The sequence below is a fragment of the Nyctereutes procyonoides genome, unplaced genomic scaffold (assembly GCF_905146905.1).
Source record: "Nyctereutes procyonoides isolate TBG_1078 unplaced genomic scaffold, NYPRO_anot_genome, whole genome shotgun sequence".
In the NCBI taxonomy this organism is placed as follows: domain Eukaryota; kingdom Metazoa; phylum Chordata; class Mammalia; order Carnivora; family Canidae; genus Nyctereutes; species Nyctereutes procyonoides.
In genome coordinates, this window is record NW_026575159.1 from 23,842,877 (window position 1) to 23,866,157 (window position 23,281).

At 37.4% G+C, this 23,281-nt stretch overlaps 1 protein-coding gene across 2 annotated transcripts in view; it reads left to right on the forward strand.

The window, feature by feature from the left end:
* The window catches only part of EFR3A (EFR3 homolog A), a 106,288-nt gene that overhangs the window by 21,190 nt on the left and 61,817 nt on the right, over positions 1-23,281 (forward strand). The window contains exons 2-3 of one of the 2 annotated variants that reach the window (XM_055314063.1): positions 17,576-17,652; positions 22,093-22,220. In XM_055314063.1, the coding sequence (XP_055170038.1) occupies positions 17,576-17,652; positions 22,093-22,220 (205 nt within the window). Of the gene's footprint in view, positions 1-17,575; positions 17,723-22,092; positions 22,221-23,281 lie in introns of those variants that run through there. The other variant, XM_055314064.1, reaches the window with a different exon arrangement.

Here is a 23,281-nt window from a genome sequence, read left to right on the forward strand (position 1 = left end):
GTACCTTCTTTCTTTCTTTCTTTCTTTCTTTCTTTCTTTCTTTCTTTCTTCTTCCTTCCTTCCTTCCTCCTTCCTTCTTCCTTCCTCCTTTCCTTTCCTTTCCTTTCTTTCTTTCCTTTCCTTTCTTTCCTTTCCTTTCCTTTCCTTTCCTTTCCTTTCCTTTCCTTTCCTTTCCTTTCCTTTCCTTTCCTTTCCTTTCCTTTCCTTTCCTTTCCTTTCCTTTCCTTCCTTTCCTTTTTTTAAGATTTTATTTATTCATGAGAGACACAGGCAGAGGGAAAAGCAAGCCTCCTGTAAGGAGCCTGATGTGGGACTAGATCCTGGATCCCAGGATCACACCCTGAGCCAAAGGCAGACTCTCAACCGCTGAGCGTCCCTTTACCCCATTTCTGAGCACTAAAATGTGAAGGAAGAGCATCCTGAGAATTACAAAGAAATGATTATGAGGAAACTTTGATTTGATTCCAAGTTCATAAAATAGAAAACACAAAACCATAAAAATGATACATATATACTTTTACAAAAATATGAATGGAAAAGTTCTAAAGAATAATATGTTTTCTGTAGCAGAAGGAACTGTATGTATTTAAAATTTTATTTATATATTTTTAATTTATCTATCAAAGATTTTATTTATCTGAGAGGGACAGAGAGAGAGCACGCACACACATGAGCAGGGGGAGGAAGAAGCAGACTCCCTGCTGAGCAGGAAGCCTGACCTGAGACTTGATCCCAGGATCACCTGAGCCTAACGCGTAGCCGCTTAACTGAGCCACCCAGGCGCCCCAAGTTTAATTTTTTTAATGTAATCTCTGCTCCCAGTGTAGGGCTTGAACTCAAAACCTTGAGAGCAAGAGTCACATGCTCCAACTGACTGAGCCAGCCAAGTGCCCCTATGGCCACAGGAACTTTAATACAAACACAATTTCCAAATCCTCTCTCCTTCCCCAGATTTTGCTAATAAGGCACAAAACAGAGTAATGTATACAGTGAATATACCAGGGTAATGTTGATGCAGCATGGCGTAAAAGTTATGCGTGAATTAGAAATCATGAAATGTACAGAGTGGAGCATTAGTTCAAATACTCTGATAACTGTTTCAGAGGCTTAGTTTGTTGTTCTCAGATTGCAGTATATTAGTCACAGAGTTTCAGAATGTATTATGTTGATTTTACAGGCCAATATCTGTCTCTTCTGTGATTTCAAGTTTATTTAACTTCCTTGTAAATATGTATTATTATCTATGTATAGTTAAGATCAACTGACTCTGATACTGGTTGTTTTAATGTTATGGTATCACATTTTAACAGTAATGAAATTTAAGAAAGAAAAAAATTTATTTTTTTATATGATCATGAAATCAAAGCCTTAAAGCCTTATTGTGACAAAGTAATGGAAGATGAAGTATTATGGCATAAACATGGTGCCAAATACTAAAAATTCTACTGAAGCTAAATACCTGCCTGCTGCCAAAATTTACTTACTATTACTCTGTATAGCTCAAGAAATACAACTAAAGTTTTGTGATAACCAACTTTAAATGTTTATGTATTTTAAGTGTGGGTCAAATGCTCTTTTTCTGTTAGAGTATTTTGACTATAACTGATGTAATCTAAAAAAGATTTTTTGATTCTGATATATTAGAGAGGACTCCAGATTTCCAAGATTTCATTTTGTTTTCACAGAGATGAAAAATGTGTATCACTGTATGTTTTCTAGACATTTCTAAATTCTTACCTTTGAGCATCTTTCACCCTCTGAGTCTTTCAAAAATGAATCAACCACAGCCCTGTCCTTGAGGAGGTTACAGACCTCCAAGAGAAATAGATTAGTGGTTAACTATGGTTAAACACAGAGTGGTGGTTGTGGTGGCAGAGGAGAGTGGGCTGTGCCCAGCATCCGGTGGTCATCAAGGACAACTTCCTTGATAAATATTGCCAGACAGGGGCTGGGGTGAATAGGTTCATAGGGGAAAGGAACGAGAGTGAGGCCTGTCCATTTCTTCATACGTGTTAGTTTACTAATGCTTTTGAAGATGCGACATGCAGAATATAGCCTTTTCTGCATCCAAGCTATAGATTTGTTAGATGAGCTATATTCAGATGTCGGTGGCAATGATTAGAAATCTTCTAGGTTTGTGTTTCCCTAACATGAAGTTTCTGACCCTGACAATGTTCTCACACCCTGGACTGAAAAATACTGTATGAAAAGTTTAATATTCTTACTTTAGATGAATACTTGGTACCATTGTGGCTTTAGACACAGAAGTAAATGTAGGCACCAAAATCAATATGACATTATTTGGTTATAAGTGATCTTGCATATACTCATACAAACAAAATGGCTTTTAGTGAGACTTTATTTAGTGAGACTCCTAGTCTTAGGAGCCAGGATAGGTGTATTAAGAAGTACTCACAAATTGGGGCACCTGACTGGCTCAGTTGCTAGAACGTGTGACTTTTCAGCTTAGAGTTGTAATTTCGAGCACCACGTTGGGTGTAGAGATTACTTAAAAATAGAAAATCTTATAAAAACCCTCACAAATCTTCAGTTAGTTTATAGTTAGTGATTGGTGTTTATTGATTTGTATTTTCTGATCTCTACTTAACCAGAAATTGAATTTTCATATGTTCATTATTGCAACAAAAAGGAAAAGGGAGCTCTACTCAGCTCTTAGGAAATTTGAACTACTATGACACATGGGAATAACTGAGAGAACAGATAATGGATGTGAGATTACAAAGCTGTGAGAGCCTTATCAGCACCTGGCCTTTTAGAACTTCCTGTTCATCATAATTTCCTGAACATTACTGACAGTACTTCTGTAACCACTATCTTAAAATTGTCTTTGATGATGAAAAATACAGTGTGACAACTAGAATTTTTGAATTTACCTTTCCAGATTGAGAACTTGTTGAATGCACTTCTTGCATTTCTGGCACCTTATATGTAGAAGGAACCTTATAAGCCTAATCTGATGAGTTGAATAGTCATGAAAAAGTTAAAATGCTCTTTGAATGTTTGTCTTTGAAAAACTCCTCAAATGTGGAACTTCTGTTAAACTGTATCTGTTACTAGAATTAAGACCAGTGCCGAATTCTTGATCTTATTAGAAGAAATCTCTGCTTTTTTTTTTTTATACTTGAACATTGAACACCAAGTGCCAAATAAAGGGTAGGGATCGGCAGACATAACATTTTCTTCTGATTGTTATTTTAGTAGAACCGTTGTTTTTTGATTATCTCATTTTAACCAATTATTTTATCCTTCATTATTTACTCAAATTATAGAACATAATCTAGTTCTAGATTTTGGGTAAAATATTTGTATCTTACGAAAAACTGGTTAAAACAGTAGTGAAATATTACTAGATCCTTGTGAGGGATATTTTGTATTATCTGTTATTTTTAATAAGAACCTACAATCATAAACTATGTGAACAGTCTTTTCCCTCCCCCAAATCAACTGTAGCGTCTCTTGAATAGTGATTCTCAGTCTGGATATTCTGAAACTGCCACAGCTGTGATTTATTTTTGGTTAAAATATTTAATCCATCATGAAATTTTAATTGACATTACCATTAAATCTGAGATTTGTTTTTAAAAATTATCTTAATTTCTTTTTTTGGAGTGTTGTTTGAAGTCCTTATTTCTTTTATCTATGTAATTGGTATTTTTGTAGAAGGTACAACATTTGGAAAGCCCCTTTGTTTTTCTAACACTTTAAAAAAAAGGATTAATTTGTTTATTCTGGAGATAGTGTGTGCAGGCAGGGGGTGGGGCAGAGAGAGGGGGAGAGAGACTCTCAAGCAGACCCCCTTCTGAGGGTAGGGCTCCATATGACCCTGAGATCATGACCTGCGCCAAAATCAAGAATTGGACACCTAGCTGCTGAGCCACCCAGGTGCCCCTCTAACTCTATTCTTTTATAGTTTTCATCCTTTTTGTTTTCTTTTTGGTTTTTCTTTTTTCTTTTCTCTTTTTTTCTACTTCCTCCTCTGCTGATCATCCCTTACATGTTTACTTTCCCCAGGGTTCTCTCTAACTCCTTCCTGTTTTCTTTGCTGATTCCAGCTAGCTGCTTTGCTATCACTTACATGTTTTTGGTCCTTAAGTTTGTATTTTTTTTTAATTTTTTTATTATTTTTTATTTATTTATGATAGTCACACACAGAGAGAGAGAGAGGCAGAGACACAGGCAGAGGGAGAAGCAGGCTCCATGCACCAGGAGCCTGACGTGGGATTCGATCCCGGGTCTCCAGGATCGCGCCCTGGGCCAAAGGCAGGCGCTAAACCGCTGCGCCACCCAGGGATCCCTAAGTTTGTATTTTTGGTGTAGATCACCTGCCTACGGTGGAATCTCCTACTTTTACGTTTTTACCTCGTTGAGCTTTGACAAAACAATTTTTTTCTGATACCCTCCTCCCACCTCAAAATATATCTTCCTCTGTTTCTTGTTGGTCAGTGGCCCCACCATCCAACCATTTCTCCAAACTGTCCCATCTCCTTGTTATTTTGACTCCTTTGTTCATTTGATTTCCTGGTCTGCTTCCTCCAGGTTTGTCTAGCCCTCTATGAGGTTGCAGCGCTTTATACATGTTTGCAAATGAATACCACGCTCTTGTTTAAACCTCAGAACTTTAACATATATGGCTTCTGTCGCCTGGAAGGATAATCTTCTCTTGGCCTTATTCCTAGTTTTTCTTTAAGACTTAGTCATTACTTCTTGCAAGAAGGTTAGGTGTTGCACTACTATTCTCCCAGAGTGTCCTGGTGTGCCGTAGCTGTTATCACAGACTTAAGAGTTCTCTCTGTGATAATCTTCCACGACCAGGTCATCAGCTGCTGAAGGCCAGAGACTGTGGCCTGTATTCATATGCTCTGCATTTAGCCTAGGGCATGGTAGGCCTCTTATTAAAAAGCTTGCTAAAAGAATAAATGTGATCGGTTGGGTATATGAGTTTTTCCCAATCAGATGTGTATCTGAGGCATATGTGTGTGTTGATTTTAAGAGGATTGCAATGCATCCTTGTCCCCTTCAATCTAATGCCAGACAAAATATTAGCTTTGTTGCTAATAAAGCTGGGTCGGAGAATGTGACTTGACTTTTGTCAAGGACTACTTGTCCTCCAAATCTAGACTTTTCAGCAGTGTGTCTAAGGGACATCCCAGGTTGGCAGAGCAGACATACTTACCCAGACTTCTTCAAGGAGGACATCCTGACTCCCAACTTCTTGGTAACCCCATTGTGCCATATAGAGACCGGCTTCTGACCCAAATATGCTTATCACATAGAAGCAGAAAGAGTGACTTGCAGAATGCAGACCTGAAAAAGAAACCCTTAAGAGTTCATTTGTTCTTTCATTCAACAAATAGATATTGAGCACTCACTGTGTTCTGTGTTCTCGACATTGTGTAAGGAAGTGCAGAGGATACAGATTGGGGGCTTATTATGTCTTAGGGCATGCTTAATTCCTTCATCCTGACTCACCAGTATAAGAAGTCATTCTTATAACCGAAGTCTTCTCTAGAAAAGGTGGGGATAGGAGAATAGAATCATTTTTCCAAATGTATAGCTATTTCTCCACCTGTTGCATGTAACATAATTCTGAGGACTATGATAATTTTAAAGACACAGTGGCATGAAATACAGAAAAGCATACCAGGCAGTCTTTTAGGAAATGGAAAGATTTCAAAGGTCTTGTTACATTTTACAAAAAATTTGCAAAGCCTGATCATGATCGTTTGTTTTCCTTTGCTTGCAATACTTAGGATCTTAAAGTTCATTTAGTATGTCAACCTGATTTATTTCTAGCATGAGTCTGCCAAGTATTCGTTTATATGAGTTACTTAGAAAATGTAGTCCACAGGGAGCTATGGTGGCAGCATTTCAAAGTAATGAGGAAGTTCTAGAGATCTCAGCCTCAGCACCAGCTCATTGTTGGCAGTAATAGGTCTTTATCATGTCAGCAGCATCTTCTGTGAAATGGTTTCCGAATGCCCTCACATTTATCATTTCTGTCAGTGTGTTTAGTGCTTTATATGATTCATGTAATGTATTAGATGGTCATAGCGTGCAGCCTGTATTATAACTTTCTGTCCGTTGCATAACTTAAATAAGGACAGTGTCCCAAGTACCCAAAGGACACGATAAGAAAAAGTCATATACTTCTTTAATTCATTGTACAAAGCAAGTGGTTCTCTAGAGCAGTGATTCTCAAATTTGAATGTGCATGAAGCCAGGGTAATTTTTGGAAATAGAAATTCCTGGTATCCCATACCAAGAGATGGACTCAGAAGGTCGTGGGTAGGGCTAGAGAGTATTCAGTTAAAAAAATACTCCAGGAGACTGCTCTTCAGATGATTTATAAAGCACCCTAAGAAAAGCATTGACTGTAATATGGAAACTGTTTTTGTAGGATTTCTTATGAAGTAACCTCATGAGGAGAATAAACACATTGACACAGTAGAAGACTTGCACGTATTGACTTCACAGGGAAATTGAGGATAATGATAATTGATTTCTGGTGTGATACTGTTTATGGTGGAAAAATCAGCATAATTGGGTATATATAATTCTACTCAGAGACTGAGGGTGAATTCAGTCACTTGCTGTTATTATGATTTTGTTTGCATCTGTCTTTTGTTTTTAGAGAAAGAATCCTTGTATTCTGTAACATTGATTTCTTATAATCCTGCATTTATTTGTAGGTCTTGAAGTTAGGAGCCAATTTTGTGAGTTAACACATCTCACAATGCCTAGCTTAGTATGTTGACTATAGTAGGCATTTTATAAAACATTTAATTATAAATGTCCAGGGAGTTTATCAGTTAACAAGCTTTATACAAAAATTGTTTTTAAAAAAGAAAACCATATCTGGGGGCATCACAATGCCAGATTTCAGGTTGTACTACAAAGCTGTGGTCATCAAGACACTGTGGTACTGGCACAAAAACAGACACATAGATCAATGGAACAGAATAGAGAACCCAGAAGTGGACCCTCAACTTTATGGTCAACTAATATTCGATAAAGGAGGAAAGACGATCCACTGGAAGAAAGACAGTCTCTTCAATAAATGGTGCTGGGAAAATTGGACATCCACATGCAGAAGAATGAAACTAGACCACTCTCTTGCACCATACACAAAGATAAACTCAAAATGGATGAAAGATCTAAATGTGAGACAAGATTCCATCAAAATCCTAGAGGAGAACTCAGGCAACACCCTTTTTGAACTTGGCCACAGTAACTTCTTGCAAGATACATCCACAAAAGCAAAAGAAACAAAAGCAAAAATGAACTATTGGGACTTCATCAAGATAAGAAGCTTTTGCACAGCAAAGGATACAGTCAACAAAACTCAAAGACAACCTACAGAATGGGAGAAGATATTTGCAAATAACATATCAGATAAAGGGCTAGTTTCCAAAATCTATAAAGAACTTCTTAAACTCAACACCAAAGAAACAAACAATCCAATCATGAAATGGGCAAAAGACATGAAGAGAAATCTCACAGAGGAAGACATAGACATGGCCAACATGCACATGAGAAAATGCTCTGCATCACTTGCCATCAGGGAAATACAAATCAAAACCACAATGAGATACCACCTCACACCAGTGAGAATGGGGAAAATTAATAAGGCAGGAAACAACAAATGTTGGAGAGGATGTGGAGAAAAGGGAACCCTCTTACACTGTTGGTGGGAATGTGAACTGGTGCAGCCACTCTGGAAAACTGTGTGGAGGTTCCTCAAAGAGTTAAAAATAGACCTGCCCTACGACCCAGCAATTGCACTGTTAGGGATTTACCCCGAAGATTCAGATGCAATGAAACGCCGGGGCACCTGCACCCCGATGTTTCTAGCAGCCATGTCCACAATAGCCAAACTGTGGAAGGAGCCTCGGTGCCCATCGAAAGATGAATGGATAAAGAAGATGTGGTTTATGTATACAATGGAATATTCCTCAGCCATTAGAAACGACAAATACCCACCATTTGCTTCAACGTGGATGGAACTGGAGGGTATTATGCTGAGTGAAGTAAGTCAATTGGAGAAGGACAAACAGTGTATGTATGTTCTCACTCATTTGGGGAATATGAATAATAGTGAAGGGGAATATAAGGGAAGGGAGAAGAAATGTGTGGGAGATATCAGAAAGGGACACAGAACATAAAGACTTCTAACTCTGGGAAATGAACTAGGGGTGGTGGAGGGGGAGGAGGGCGGGGGGTGGGGGTGAATGGGTGACGGGCACTGAGGGGGCACTTGACGGGATGAGCACTGGGTGTTATTCTGTATGTTGGTAAATTGAACACCAATAAAAATTAATTTATTAAAAAAAAAAGATAACCCAGAGCAAAGGGGAGTAAACAAACAAAAAAATTGTTACAAGTGATAATCGATATATTAAAGTAATTTTCATATACTAGAAAAATTAAAGCTAGGTACGCTGTTTTTTTTTACTCTATTATTTTTATTATCAGTCTTTTGTTTCTTTTTTTTCTTTTACCTTTATCTTCCTTGGCTGAATTCTTGCCTTTTCCTCATTTTGTAGCTATAATAGAAAATCTGATTACTTTGTTAGTGCCCTTAGGTATATCCCAGTACTCACTCTAAGAGCACAAGTAGGGAAACTGCAGGTCCTGGTTTGCCTGGAAGGGCCTGGGTTTCTACTGCTGGTCCAAGCATAATTATTAGCATTTTCAGTCAATCTAAAGATACTCAAGTACTCAACACTCCTGGACCCTAAAAGCATCTGAATCAGTGATTTGCAAATTGAGTCCTTCCCTTCACTTCTCCATAGAGGTCCTTCAGCACCTCTGCAGGCTTATCTTTGTAGTGTTAAAATCATGCTTCTTTCTGTGTTTTGATTTCTTTTTTTAAATTTTTTATTGGAGTTCGATTTGCCAACATATAGTATAACACCCAGTGCTCATCCTGTCAAATTCCCACCTCAGTGCCTGTCACCCAATCACCCCATCCTCCCTCCCACCTCCCCTTCCACTACCCCTTGTTTGTTTCTTTCATGTTCTGTCTTCCTCTCTGATACTTACCACTCATTTTCTCTCCTTTCCCCTTAAATCCCTTTCACTACTTTTTATATTCCCCGAACGAATGAAACCATAGGTTTGTCCTTCTTTGACTGACTTCACTCAGCATAATAACCCTGCAGTTCTATCCACGTTGAAGCAAATGGTGGGTATTTTGATTTCTAATTTGAGGATCCTAGACCCCCACTTTCCAGGATCCTTTTGTAAGAAACACTAGTAGCATCCTTATTTTTAATGAGAATTTTGTTTTTATGTGAAATTTTTAATTTGCTTTAATCTTATTTTTGAACTATAGAAGGTTTTGGCTATTTCAAAAACATTTTTTGCCCTTTCAAAATGGTTTCTAAATGGGTGAGACTTCCTGGGCCATTTGCTTATGTGTAGGCATTGACAAAATAAAAACAGTTTTCAAAAAGGCATAAAAAAAAACAATATTCCATGGTGTTCGTGAATACTTCTTCATACTAAGGGTTCTTAACAAGAAATTCTAACTAAAGGAAAGTTTTAATTTCAGTTTCTTTTGTCGTCTTCTACCAAATTAAAGGAACTTGCCGCTACTCCTTTAGGTATACATAGATCTCCATTTCTGTTTATCTTTGAAGAATACCGTTTCTCCTTACAGTAAGATGCTCCTGTACTTTTTGGCTAGCTTTATGGTATATATACACCAAGATTTGCTCTGAAAAGTGGAAAATAAATTTTTGAAGGAAAGCTCCAGCAATCGATTTGTTGAAATATACTCCAGAGATAAAAACTGTCAGAACCCATAATGACTTGGCCACATGTTTCCCTAGTTGAGTATTGTCTCCTTTTGAGGATTAGGGTTTTGTTGTTGCTGTTGTTGTTTTGGAGTCAGCTAGAGTCTTTGTTAGACTATAGTTTAAGACTCTTAAAACACATCAGTGCTTAGTATTTTACTTTCTCAGTTCCATTATAAATTCTACACAGTCTGATTTGTCTTTTGCCCTTTCTCTATTTTTCTGGCTTTTAATCATAATTTTTTTTTCATAATTTTTTAATTTATCTTTAACCACTCTATAATTCTCCCCTCCCCTGAAACCTATTAATTGTACAAAGTAAGTATTTATGCAACAGAACCATGGTTTGCATGAGGAAGGTTGTTGCTCACATACTTTTGGTTCTCTTTAAAACATTTATATGTTTTAAAAGAGAAAACGTGATTCTTTTTATAATTTTTTTTTATAATTTTTTTTTTTAAGCAGTCTCTTTGCCCAGTGTGGAGCCAACATGGGGCTTGATTCACAACCCTGAGATCAAGACCTGAGCTGATATCAAGAATTGAATGCTTGACTGAGCCACCCCAGTGCCAGTCTTTTTCTAATCTTAGCAGTACTACCAACAATATCATAGAAGACATTTAATCAATATTTTATATGTTAAATAAAGGAATCACATACCATTTTAGTTTTTAATTCTAACTCATCTAATTACTTACCTCTGGAAATTGAGACACAGGAGTGCTGTACCCTCCTTCCAAGACTGCCATCTAAGCACATTTGAAGAAGGCCTGTGGCAGGCAGGGTCCAGGGATACATACGGTCTTAGAAGTGGAGATGAACCACATGTTACATCCTAACCGTGGTGGAGACAGGTATGAGTGCTTTTCTTACCTGGTTGCAGCTCTGGTTTCTGTCATCCATTGGATCCTTTTTTATTTCTTGTTTAAGCCAACATCAGATGAAATGGAGAATTGTATTTTCTGGTTTTAGTATTTGTGGTAATTTCGTTCTATATGGTGGCTCCAGATTTTCAAATGGAATCTTGTAGGATTATATTTTCTAAAACCCAGGATTATTCTATATTGTTTTTCTTTTAGATAACTCTGCTGAGTAATATTTAATTTTTTTCAGTTAAGTATGATAGTATACTATAAACTTAAATCTAAGTATAAATCTATAAGTTGACTAGGAGAATGTCTATTATTTTTTTTCTTTAAAAATTGTGATAGTGGAGAGAAAACAAATGTGGAGTATAGACAATCATTTGTTGACTCAGAAAAAAGCTTTTTGCAAAACCCTGTGGATAGTATATATCTCTGTAGGTTTGAAAGTATATCAGAAATTTGTCTGCATTGTGCCTGTCGTATAGCCAAGTATTGCCTTGTAATGGAAAGAGCAACTTTTTTTACTTTTTTTTAATTTTTATTTTTTTAGATTTTTATTTATTGACTGATGAGAGACAGAGAGGCAGAGACACAGGCAGAGGGGGAAGCACACTCCCCATGGGGATCCTGATGTGGGACTGGATCCTAGGACCCCGGGATCACGCTCTGAGCCAAAGGCAGATGCTCAACCACTGAGCCACCAGGCATCCCGAGCATCTTTTTAAAATAGAATTGAGCTTTAGTTCCGTTTATTGCCTTTGTTGTCCTCTTTTTCCATAAGGTTTATGTGCCTGGGAATAAAGAACAAGTAGTGAAATTGAGAACGAAAGGAGAGAAGGTATAGAATTACAAGTGGAAAGAATCGTGTAATAAAATATTCCTCTAATGGATTAAAATCCTCTTAAAAGGAACACTTTCCTGAAGATAAGACTATTTTATTCCCGTTTCTTTGACCCCATATCTAATTAGTCACCAAACTCTTGATGCTTCCTTTGTGCCACCTCCCACGTTTCTTCCTTTTTAAGCTGTGGGCCATTAGAAAATGCATTTTGGTTTTTCCATGTGTCATCCTCCATAGTGATGTTTGCATTGTTCCGTCTGACTATAATTGTCTCTCCCTGTCCCCAGTTTATCTTTGTAGTTCAGTGTATTTGTTCTTCATGGGAGCTCTCAGCTCAAGTTCATCAGTGTCCTTCGTAAAATCTCTCTTCACTTGAGCTAGAAGTGCTTCTCTTTCTTTTGAACTTCTATGAGTGACCCTTATAGATTGGATATCCCTTGTCCTTAGATGTTTTCCAAATCTTATTTCAAAATCAGTTTTTAAACCTTTGTCTTTTTACAAAATTACCTTTTTAATCTCCTGTAGTTCTTTACATAGTGGCTGTATACATGTTGAAGGGCAGGAATAACATCCATAATATAGGCTTTATGTATAGCATATGCATGTATGTTTATGTGTCTATGTACATTTCTCTATTAAGTTTTTGGTACTTGGGAGGGGTATGTATGAGTGGGACTGTAGTATTACTGAGTGTTTTTAGTTATTATTCTAACATTAACTGAATAAGTAACTTGACTTTTAATTTTAACCTTGGAGAAAATATATGTGTTGCTGACTTTTAATAGGGTTCTGGATACCATAGAGCTACAGTTTTTGGAGTGATGAATTTTTAAAATTTTCTAATAGAATAACAGTCTGTCCCTTTTCACCTTGATTATGGATGGCTGCCACTAGGTCTAAAAATAAAACATGAATTGTTTAAAGTGATTCAGTGGACATTGTCATCTGTCGAAGAAATCTTGTTCTGACATGTAGTGTTTTGTGGTGGACAGCGTACTTTCTTGATGATTATTTTGAATCTTATAACACATACCAGACTAGATAATAAATTTATTTAATCTGTTAATGAACTTTGGGTCTTCATTTAATGAAGGAACATTTTTTTAAAAAAAGATTTTATTTATTTATTCATGAGAGACAGAGAGAGAGAGACACACACACACAGGCAGAGGGAGAAGCAGGCTCCATGCAGGGAGCCAGATGCGGGACTGGATCCCGGGACTCCAGGGTCATGCCCTGGGCTGAAGGCAGGCGCTAAACCGCTGAGCCACCCAGGGATCCCTCTCAGTGAAGGAACATTTTAGTAAATGTCTGCTATATGCAAGACACGCACAACAATGAATAAGGTATATGGACTTTATATCTGGTGGTAAAGGCAGGTATGTATATAAATAAGTATAATAAATTGCAAATATACAGTGAAGGCATAAATGACCTAAATCCTATGATCATAGCCATTCCCATTTAAAAGTATGAAATTTAGTAAGTCCTAAAAATGCCAGTGAATTCCCAGTATATTATTTGAAAGAATTTTTTTTTTAATTTTTATTTATTTATGATAGTCACACAGAGAGAGAGAGAGGCAGAGACACAGGCAGAGGGAGAAGCAGGCTCCATGCACCAGAAGCCCGACATGGGACTCGATCCCAGGTCTCCAGGATCGCACCCTGGGCCAAAGGCAGGCGCTAAACCACTGCGCCACCCAGGGATCCCTATTTGAAAGAATTAAATGAGATAATATAATTGCTGTGTAGAAGATACAGATACCATTATATTCTGCTTCTATAGATCACAAAACAAACCTATTTTAAAGTCATGCAGTTGGTCCCCATAATAGGATCCAAGCATTCTTTAACTTCAGTGACAATGTTAGTAGTAACTTATTTTTGTTTTAGAGGATAGCTTTATCCAAGTTCCCAGTGCTATGTTGGTGTTTAATAATAGAGACAGTAATTAATAGTTAAACAATGGAGGCTTTAGTAATTTCCAGTTAGATTTAACTTGTCATTGAAAGTATAAGTAGCTTATTTTAAAAGGAGTCTTTATTAATCATCGAAATCCCCCAAACTCGCAGAGCTGCATAGGAAGACAAATGTCATCGCAAACCAGAAGTGCTCATCAGTTATGCAGAATTCTCCCAGAACCTTCATGGGCTCATGTGCCTGATTCATCCTTCTGTTGTTTCAGCTCTGAGGTTTTCTCTGCAGCTACTCAGGTCCTACTGTGAATGCCTCTGTGGGTCAGGGTGGGTTGGAAATTCATTTTAACACCTCACCATCGAAGAAGAAGAAGGTTGCCAGAGGTCAATACAGTCATACCTGTGTGTGATGAGGACCAGGAGACATTGGTGAATCCTCATGAGAATGATGGTAGGGGAACTCAGAAGAAATTCTTGGAGTGTCTTTAAAGAAGTGGTTAATTCAGCAGTATGCACAATTTGCTTAAAAATGTATTACATGGCTTCTACGTTGTAGGTCCTGCATACGTATATGGATTTATTAGTACCCCTCACCCTGAGAGGTAGGTAGAGTGGTTGTACTCAGCCCATTAATCAGAGTGCTCCATGGGCCCGCCTGTACACTACTGGAATAGGCAGCTTGGTACTTTTGGGGGGTCAATTTTTTTGTTTCCATCTGTGCCCGTGTTCCATTTTTCTGTAGTTACCACTTTGGGACTTCCTGTTTCTACTGGCATATCATAAGCAAAATTCTGAATTCCACCTGCTTCAGGAGAATAGAGGACTCCCTTCTTATGTACTAGAATTAAATGGTAATGGAAGAATTCCTGTTTGTTGTTCAGACTTGCCAGTTGCATGAGGCATGCTGTGATATGCTTAGTCCTTTCGAAAGAGAAAGTTGGGAAGGGGTCAAAAATAGCATGGTTTGGGGCTCAGATGAGGAGTTTGTTGGAAGGGATTAGAAGAAAAGATGAGGAGGAATTGAAGGAATCTTTAAGGAAAAAAGATAAGTAGTTTTATTCTCCTATTAAACTGTAAAAATATGCTTTTATTAGACTAGCAACATGTACTTTTGTAGTGTCTTGTTTAAGCTCTTTGGTCTTGGCAGCAGAATTTGATATGGATATATTATCAGGTTCTTGATAGCTTTATACTTGATGTCAGCAACTAGTTAGATAAGTTACAGTCCATTAGTATCCTCTACTAATTAATTACAAGTGAAGTGAACCAAAGGTACTTCCTGAGCAGTAGGGAAAGGATCCAAAAGCAGGAAGATCGACTAGAAAATACTCTCCTACAACATGAAAGACTACATTCAAGTTCCTGCAGCCGAACTCGACAAGCCTTATGAATTGACTTCAACAAGGGAGTCAACCCCTTTTCTGTGGCTGAGTAGGTCCAGTTATTTCATTTTACTTGTTCTTGTGATGTTTATGAGTTTACTATTCTCTTCTTTAAGTAGTTAATAATGTTTCTTTCATGATTACTGATGCCACAGTCATTTTAACCTTACGTTATCATCAATATGTGATCGCTTTATAGAAATCTCAATAAACTGAAAAATTTTAATTCTGGTTTCATATATCTTCTCTAAATAGGTAGCTTTTCATGTATAGTAAGTAGTCAAGAAGGTATTTCTGTTTCATTTTGGGTCTTCTGGAAAAGGTCACTGTGATCATTACTTCCCTGTATGGGAGTCATTCCTAGTCTGGGAGTCAGACTCAGTCTTCCAGTTGTGGTCATTTGTCACGGTTTGTGGAGAGCTAAAATGTTTAGTGTAGAAATTGTCTAGTACTTGCATAGTGTGGCATTTACCCTTTGAAGTCGTCTGGGCTGGACTCTGCTCAGCTTTTCCCCTTAGCAGCTGGGTGATACTGGACAGATGGCCTCTCTAAGCATGTACTCTTTTAACCCCATACTGACTGTTTGGTGATTTCCTGTTTACTCATGTTTCTCTGAGTAGACCTGAGCTTTCTGAAAGTAGGAGCTGGATATGGTGTGTATTACAAGTTCACATCTTTTCTAAAACCTCTTTAAACCAATATATAATATCCAAAAGTGTCAGTGTGAGGAAACCTAATAGCTCTTAATCTTTTCTTATTGAAAATAACATAATTTTCCATTTTGATGGGGAACTTGAAGCAGTGAGACTTGTTTTTCAGTCCCTTTGCAGTGGTAGCAATTCGAGCATGCTATATTTGGCCTTGCATTAGTGTTAGCAGAGTATTTGTCTTAATCTTCTTATCAGGTTGCAAGCTTTTTTCATCATTGCATTACCTAGCTTGGTGCTCTGTATAATAACCACTCAGTACATATTTGATTTTATTTCATTAATATTTATCTGAAGTATTTTTATATTGGTTCTGATAGAGAAATACTACTTTAATTGCTTACTGGGCTTCTACCTCCCTCTCCTCCCCACTTCTTTTCCTGTAGTAATAGGACCAGTGTTTTTGTTTTTGGATTCAAAAAAGAGTTCATGTGTTTTGGTGTTCGTTAATCTGAAAAATTCTCCAGTGGACTCTGGAATTTTTTTTTTCTTCTGTTAAAGTAGAAACCATCCTGAACAATGGATGGCATTTTATACTACCAGCACGTGATGCCAACTATATATTGCTGACATTAATTCACTATTTTTAAAATAGGTTTATAGACTCAAGGGCAGGGATCTTGTCTCTTACACTTTCTTGTGTCTGTGACATCTAGCATGGTCTTAGGCACATAGTAGGTACAAATGAAGTATTTGGGTATTGACTAATTTGACCACTAGTCTGTGTGGTGTTGTGGGAGGAACATGGGGTTACAGAATTAGACACCAGACTCTCACCCAGACTTGCTGTTGAGTAAGTTACTGGGTCACTTCTGCTGCACTTCTCATGCCTGTAAAGTAATGGGAATAGTACTTCACCTGTTTTCTAGGAGTCTTATTATATATGCACAGTGCTCTGTGATCACTAAAGATGCTGCACACATCTTAAATCTGTCTTGTTTTTATCACTTTATTAACTCTGTTCCCCTGCACATCTGGACTCAACCTTACATGTTTTACCCATTGCTGGGTGCTCAGTTGACATTTGGTATATGACTGAGTGCATAAGTGATGTGTACTTAATGAGTAAAATGAGATCTAGAGAAGTTGTCTCTTGTCATAAGCTTACTCAATGAGATAGTAGAAGTGTGCTTAGATCCGAGTTCTCTTAACTTCCAGCTCAAGCAGTCTTACGTAACATGTTTTGGTTTCTAAATACATACAAATGCACACTTACACAGAGACACACATACCCCAGTTTCATGGAAATAATTTTATAAGGTTCCAGACCAGCATTCCTTTTACTAGTTTGAAGGAGAAGAAAACTGATCCCTCTCACTAACATGGTTCTTTCCAGATAGCTGATGTGCTTTACCCAAGGCCATTTAGCCACTTAAGGGAAAGAATCGAAATGAACCCAGGTATTTTGGATCCCAGTCCATTGCTCTTTCTAAGATACCAACTGAAACTTTACAGAGCAGCCTTTGAGCATTTTTGAAATTCCTGGACTTTGCTTTGAGGTTGTTTCCCCTTCTAGCATAGTTCCTTATATGATGAATTCAGTAGATACACGTATTAATTGTTTTCACCAGCCATGCTGGGTGCAGACTGTCTTTCAAGATTGCTGTGGCTGGGGCTGTGAGTGGATTGGGCCAGGCATGGGAGTGTGGGATTGGAGGATGCAGAAGCTGGTTGGACACAAGATTAGAAAGGAAGGGGGTACAGATTATATATTTGCTTTATAGGGTGAACTTGGTAGGGGTGTGTGTGTGTGTGTGTGTGTGTGTGTGTGTGTGTGTGTGTGTGTACACACACACACATACCCCTAAATGATTTGATTTGGAACTTTGGAATAATTCATTAATATATACTCACTTTGGCCTGTGTCTTTGGGGAGGGGAGAGGACATTTTTCATTTTAGTACTGGAATTCGCATTCCTGTTCTCTGTTACTACCAGTTTGCAGTTTTTAAGTAACTAAGTAATATTCAGAAACGTGAATTTCGGGGTCAATTTACAATATGAGTAATCTTTGTACTTTGTGATTTTATTCTTTTTTGAACAGGAGTGTGTTGCTGCTGTTCTGCTTTGCGTCCTCGCTACAAACGCCTGGTGGACAACATATTCCCTGAAGATCCAAAAGTAATTTGATCTACATCTACTGATCCTTCTCTTTGCTGACCCATCCTTCCCCCCTGCTGACCTCCCTAAGGTTTCCCTAATTTCATTTCTCTACTTTTACCCCTAAATCTCATCATGTACACTACTATTTTTATATTTATCTTTTTCCCCCCTTACTTTTAAATGACCCATGCTTGCTTGTCTAATTTTCAGATCCTTTTCATAGATTAACGTACATTTGGAATGATGGAAAGATGGTATTCTCTTGTCTAGAGAGTTCCTATATTTAATACTTTTCAAAAATTTATGAGCTAGTGCCAGGTTATTTGTACGAAAGGCTAAGAATATAACTGTGAACACAGACATGGTTTTCTTTCCGAGCTCACAGACAAGGAAATTGGCGATTACAGTATTGTGTGAAAGAAGCTGTGATAGAGAGATGAAGTACCCCGCACTCCTGGAGTAGGTCAGAATGGTGCCTAATGTAGGCCTGGAGAACACAGGGCTGAAGGAAATGAAATCTAAGCTAAGATCTGAAGAGTAAATAGTTTGTCCACATGGTTTTCAGAAGAGAATTGAGAGGTACAGGAATATTCCAGGCAGTTTGTTCTCTTTTTACTTAAATGCTTTTAAATTTTTATACTGGTTACTTTATTATGGAAGATTACTGTTTTCAGAGCAGCTGGATTTGAATGATTTTGTTTGATAGTGCCCTAAATTTTCCAAGATTCCTTTAGTCTAGTGTTAAATAGATATGAACAAAAAAAATACTAGGTAGGTTTGATTGCCTTATTTTATCTTTTTTTTTTTTAAAGATTTTATTTATTTATTCATGAGAGACACACAGAGAGAGAGGCAGAGACACAGGCAGAGGGAGAAGCAGGGAGCCCGATGTGGGACTCGATCCCCGGCCTCCAGGACCACGCCCTGGGCCAAAGGCAGGTGCTAATAAACCTCTGAGCCACCCAGGGATCCCCGATTGCCTTATTTTAAATTGTAGCCAGGACAGATGCCTGACTAGCTTAGTCCACAGAATATATGATTTTTGGTCTCAGGGTTATGGTTATAGGTTCAAGTCTCATGTTGGGTGTAGAGATTACATGAAAATTTAAAAAGTGTTTACAAAAAAATAAATATAGCCAATTATAGAAACCTTATTGTTATCTTAACATTAATTTATATATTTCATGATATATGAAATATCTCATTTTTAATCAAATTTGATCTAAATGTTCAGCCATTTAAAAGAGACTAATCTTACATACTATTGGCTGCCAGATACCTGGATAATTTGTGGCAGATAAAAGCCCTAAGGTATGGTACCTGCGTTTAGTAGCTTTCCATCCATTAACTGATGTAAAGCAACTGCATACTAAGTATTAAATCACAATGCATAAGTCAGTAAGCAAAATGTTAAGTAAAACAGGTGGTAAGGTTTTTGCCTTTAAAGCAGAGAGATTTTACTATGGATGGCATTCTTTGGGATGCATTCTCGGAGGAAATGAGATTTGCTGAGCTTTGAAGGATGTGTGCCATCTGGAGAAGTGAGATTAGTCTCTTTGTTGCAAGTGAGGGGTCTCAAGAGAAAAGGCAAAGAGGTGCAGGAGAAAGCAAGGGGTACATTTGAGATCAAGAACCTTTGAAAAAGGTTTATATAGCCTCATTGTAGCGAGCGATGGGTAGTAATATTGTTGACCACAATTTCTGATTTGAAATTCTAGTCATGTCATTTAATAGACTGAATATTCAGATCATTGCCCTGAGGAATCTGGGACACATGGTTACTGAAGATAAGGTGGAGACCAGACTTTGGAGAAATGTGAATGACAGACAAAGCTTCTGCTTTATCTATTTTAACTACTAGGCAGTGAGAGAGTTTTGAACACTTGTGACCATGAGATTGATGACAGGTAGATAAGATTACATTAGTGATGACAGGTAGGGAATGGTTGTAGAAAGAATCTTTATTTTTGTCAGGTACTGATTGATTGAATGCCAAGTATTTGGATAAGATTTGTTTAAATGGAGATTTATAAAATGATTTTAAAAAAATGTACGTGAACCTTGGCATACGTGTGGTAATCATACCCATTTGGCCTTATTCATTTTAATTTATTGACCACCAACAAAAAAATATTGTAGTATAACCAAAACAGATCAGGCAGTGGGTGCCCAGAGTGCAGAGGTCTACATATTCTAGTCCCTGCCTTGAAAGAGTGATCCCGTGAAGGGGACCAATAACCAGACCATTTCTTATAATTACTAGCCTTGTGATCTTGGGCAGGTGCCCCAGTTTCTCATCATGATATGGAAATTATAAATAGTATCTATTTCATAAGATTCTCGTGAGTATTAAATGAGTTAATATAATTCTTTGCTCACCTGTTCTTCCCTAGTGTCTATGACAGTGCCTGGCACATGGTTAGCACTTGATGAGTATTCATTTAATGAGTGAAAAACAGTACAATAAAATAGAATAGGATAAGTACATTGAGCTAAAGGAACGATAGGAAGAGCCTCGCACCCAAGCTTTGAAGGACATTTGGGAGGGTGCATTGAAGGCTTTTTGAAGGACATTGAGATCTGCAGGATGAGTGGGAGTTATCCAGGTGAGTTAGAGAAGCATCCCCAGGCAGCACTGAGTTGAGTGAGAGAAGTTATGCACAGATGAGTCAAACTATGATTCCTTCAGTGCATGCTGCTTTTTATAATGTTGAAAAGCAGAGCAGTGGTTGCCTTGGGAGGAAGAGATAAACTGCAAAGAATATGAGGAATGCTTAGCAAATGATGGAAATGTTTGTATCTTGTATGTATGTATGTATTTATTTATTTATTTAAATATTTTATTTATTTATTCATGAGAGAGACACAGAGAGAGAAAGTCAGAGACATAGGCAGAGGGAGAAGCAGGCTCCATACAAGGAGCCAGATGTGGGACTCGATCCTGGATCTCCAGGATCACACCCTGGGCTGAAGGCAGCGTTAAACCACTGAACCACCCGGGCTGCCCAGTATTTTATTTTTTAGTGGTGGTTTTATAGATACACAACTGTCATAGTTCAAAATATGTACTTGGATATAGTTTATTGTATGTTAAATATTCTACAACAAAATTAGTAAGGGATAAAAAAATGGATTAGAGGGAGTTGTATTCAACTGATGATGTGTAGGAACCAATACAAAAGGAGAGGTTAAAAAAAACAGGAAAGAGAGAGGCTAAACTATTGGAGCCAGGAAAGGCAAACAGCAAGAACATAGGCAAACTGATTTCTCCCAAGATGAGTCCTCCAAAAATAGGGCACTTTCACTTTGCATGTGGCATGGTTTCTTAATTCAGCTTCTTTTGACCTTTTGATCTAGTTAATTATTTGCTATTGGGTTAGCCTATGCATTTTGGGATGTTTATTGGCATGCCGAGCCTCTACCACAGATGCCAGTACACCCACCACCCAGCTGTGACAACCCAAAATGTTTCCAGACACTGCCCTGGAATAGGAAGTCACCCTGGTTAAAACCACTGGTCTAGAGGGCACTGAGAAAGCAGGGGTATTTTGCCAGTAAATTCTAATCCGATGACTTCCATCTTCTCTGAGAGGAAGAAGAGCTCATTTGATGTCAGAGAGGGTAGAAAGGTGGCAAAGTAGCAAGTTTGAGGAAAACCAAGTAGGTAAAAATAGGAGGGACTGTTGATGGAGCAGTGGCAAAACAGAACATGGAGGGGTCAGCTGAAAATGCAGATTGTAAAATTTTTAGTTGTAGAGTCACCATTTAATATAATTTCTATCTGCCTTCCCATGTCCTCCACCAGTCCTAAACAACATTTAGTAATATGAACTATATATGACCAACAAGTGTAGACTGATCATTGATTTATTGTCTGAGAGTGAGGAGTACACCTGTCACCTTTTAGAGGGCAGAGACAAATGAGAGTTTGCCAGTTCCATACCAGGGGCCTCCTGTTTTCTTTAATAGGTTGGCTGAGCAGAGATTCATGCAGTTCTTAATACTTTCTCATTTATTAGTTAAAAGAAGGCTTTATAATGATAATCAAGTTTTGAGTCATTTTAACATGTTCACTGTTGTCTATGTAAAGGAGTAAAATAGGCTTAACAGCATAGTATAAGATTTTAAAATTGAAATAAATCTGTTTGAAATCTTTTCAGTAGAATTAATTCCATTCCCTACATATTGCAGTTAGTTGAGCTGTTTCTCTATTTAGGAAAGTGTTAGAATAATTCATTGCGTGTGAAGGTATATTTAAATATTCTGCCTAAATGGGGGCATTTTTTTAACTTTCTGAAAATTGTATATCCAGAATGGTAAATATTTACAGTAAGGAGGTTATAGCCAGAAAGGTTTAGCATAACTAATGGATTAATCGTGAATCCAAAAAGGGGACATGTGAATGAAGCAAACAACACTTAGGAGTACAAAAAATAACTTTGTTGTTCTTATTTTTAGGATGGCCTTGTTAAAGCAGACATGGAGAAATTGACATTTTATGCAGTATCTGCTCCAGAGAAACTGGATCGAATTGGTTCTTACTTAGCAGAAAGGTTGAGCAGGGATGTTGTCAGACATCGTTCTGGGTAAGGAAACTAATTGCTGCTTAATACTGTATCTCTGAGAACTCCTCCTAGGCTAAATCATTCTGTGTATAGTTTTGTCATCTAGTCATGCAAAGATAACATATAGAGGATAAAACCCTGTAATATTTTATGAGGATATGTGTAATGCCATAGATATTTGCAGCTTTTATTACTTTCCTAATAGTCATTTTTTTTTTTTTATGGTCATGTTTTAAGAATAGACACATACAAGCTAATAGAGTTGCCTTTAGCTTAAGCATCCATAAGTTTTTGGTATTTTAATATTTCTTTAATGGAAATAGTAGAAATTGACTCCTTTAGTGTATTTTTACCTATCAGTAGTAGAATAATAAAAGAGAACATTAGGCTCAGATATTAAGGTCCAGAGAATGGAAGTGTGCTAATTTGGAACTGTGCTAGCTATATACTTACCTATAAATAAAGGTCTGCCATCTTAATCCATTCTCTATGCTTAACAGTAGTAACTTGGATAATTTGGGTTATAAATAGTCTCCCATATTCATTTTATGATTCTAGTTTTCTTAGAGTAGTTCATTCTTCAAGTGATACTGGTTTTCTCTGCTTCTCTATTATTACCTTTTAGAACATTTTAGCAATCTAGAATTATTGAAACAAAGTTATCTAAAGTCAATTTTAATTTTTAGTGTAAGCTTTAAAATCTGATGAATTGTAAGGTTAAATTTATTAGATGTTTCCTTATGATACTCTATTGTTGCTGGTGATGTTTTATACTCAGATTTACAAACAGATTATATTGGAAACTTTAGACACATTGCTTATAGTAACTATTTTGGGTCAGATACAAAGATAGATGGTTAGAAGTCTGGAAAATAGAAAATGTCCATGTTTCCAAAGAAAAACATACACAACGCTAATGTTAAGGAAGCTCTGAAGAGTTTGGAAAGGAGAAGAAAATGGAGTAGTACAGCATAGTTTTTGTACACTTCAGCATGAGGGTTATTATATAATCTGTGATCATTAGTGTTTGTGAGAAATAAGATTTTACTTAGGAACTACTAAATTTGCCTTTCTCTGTTCTG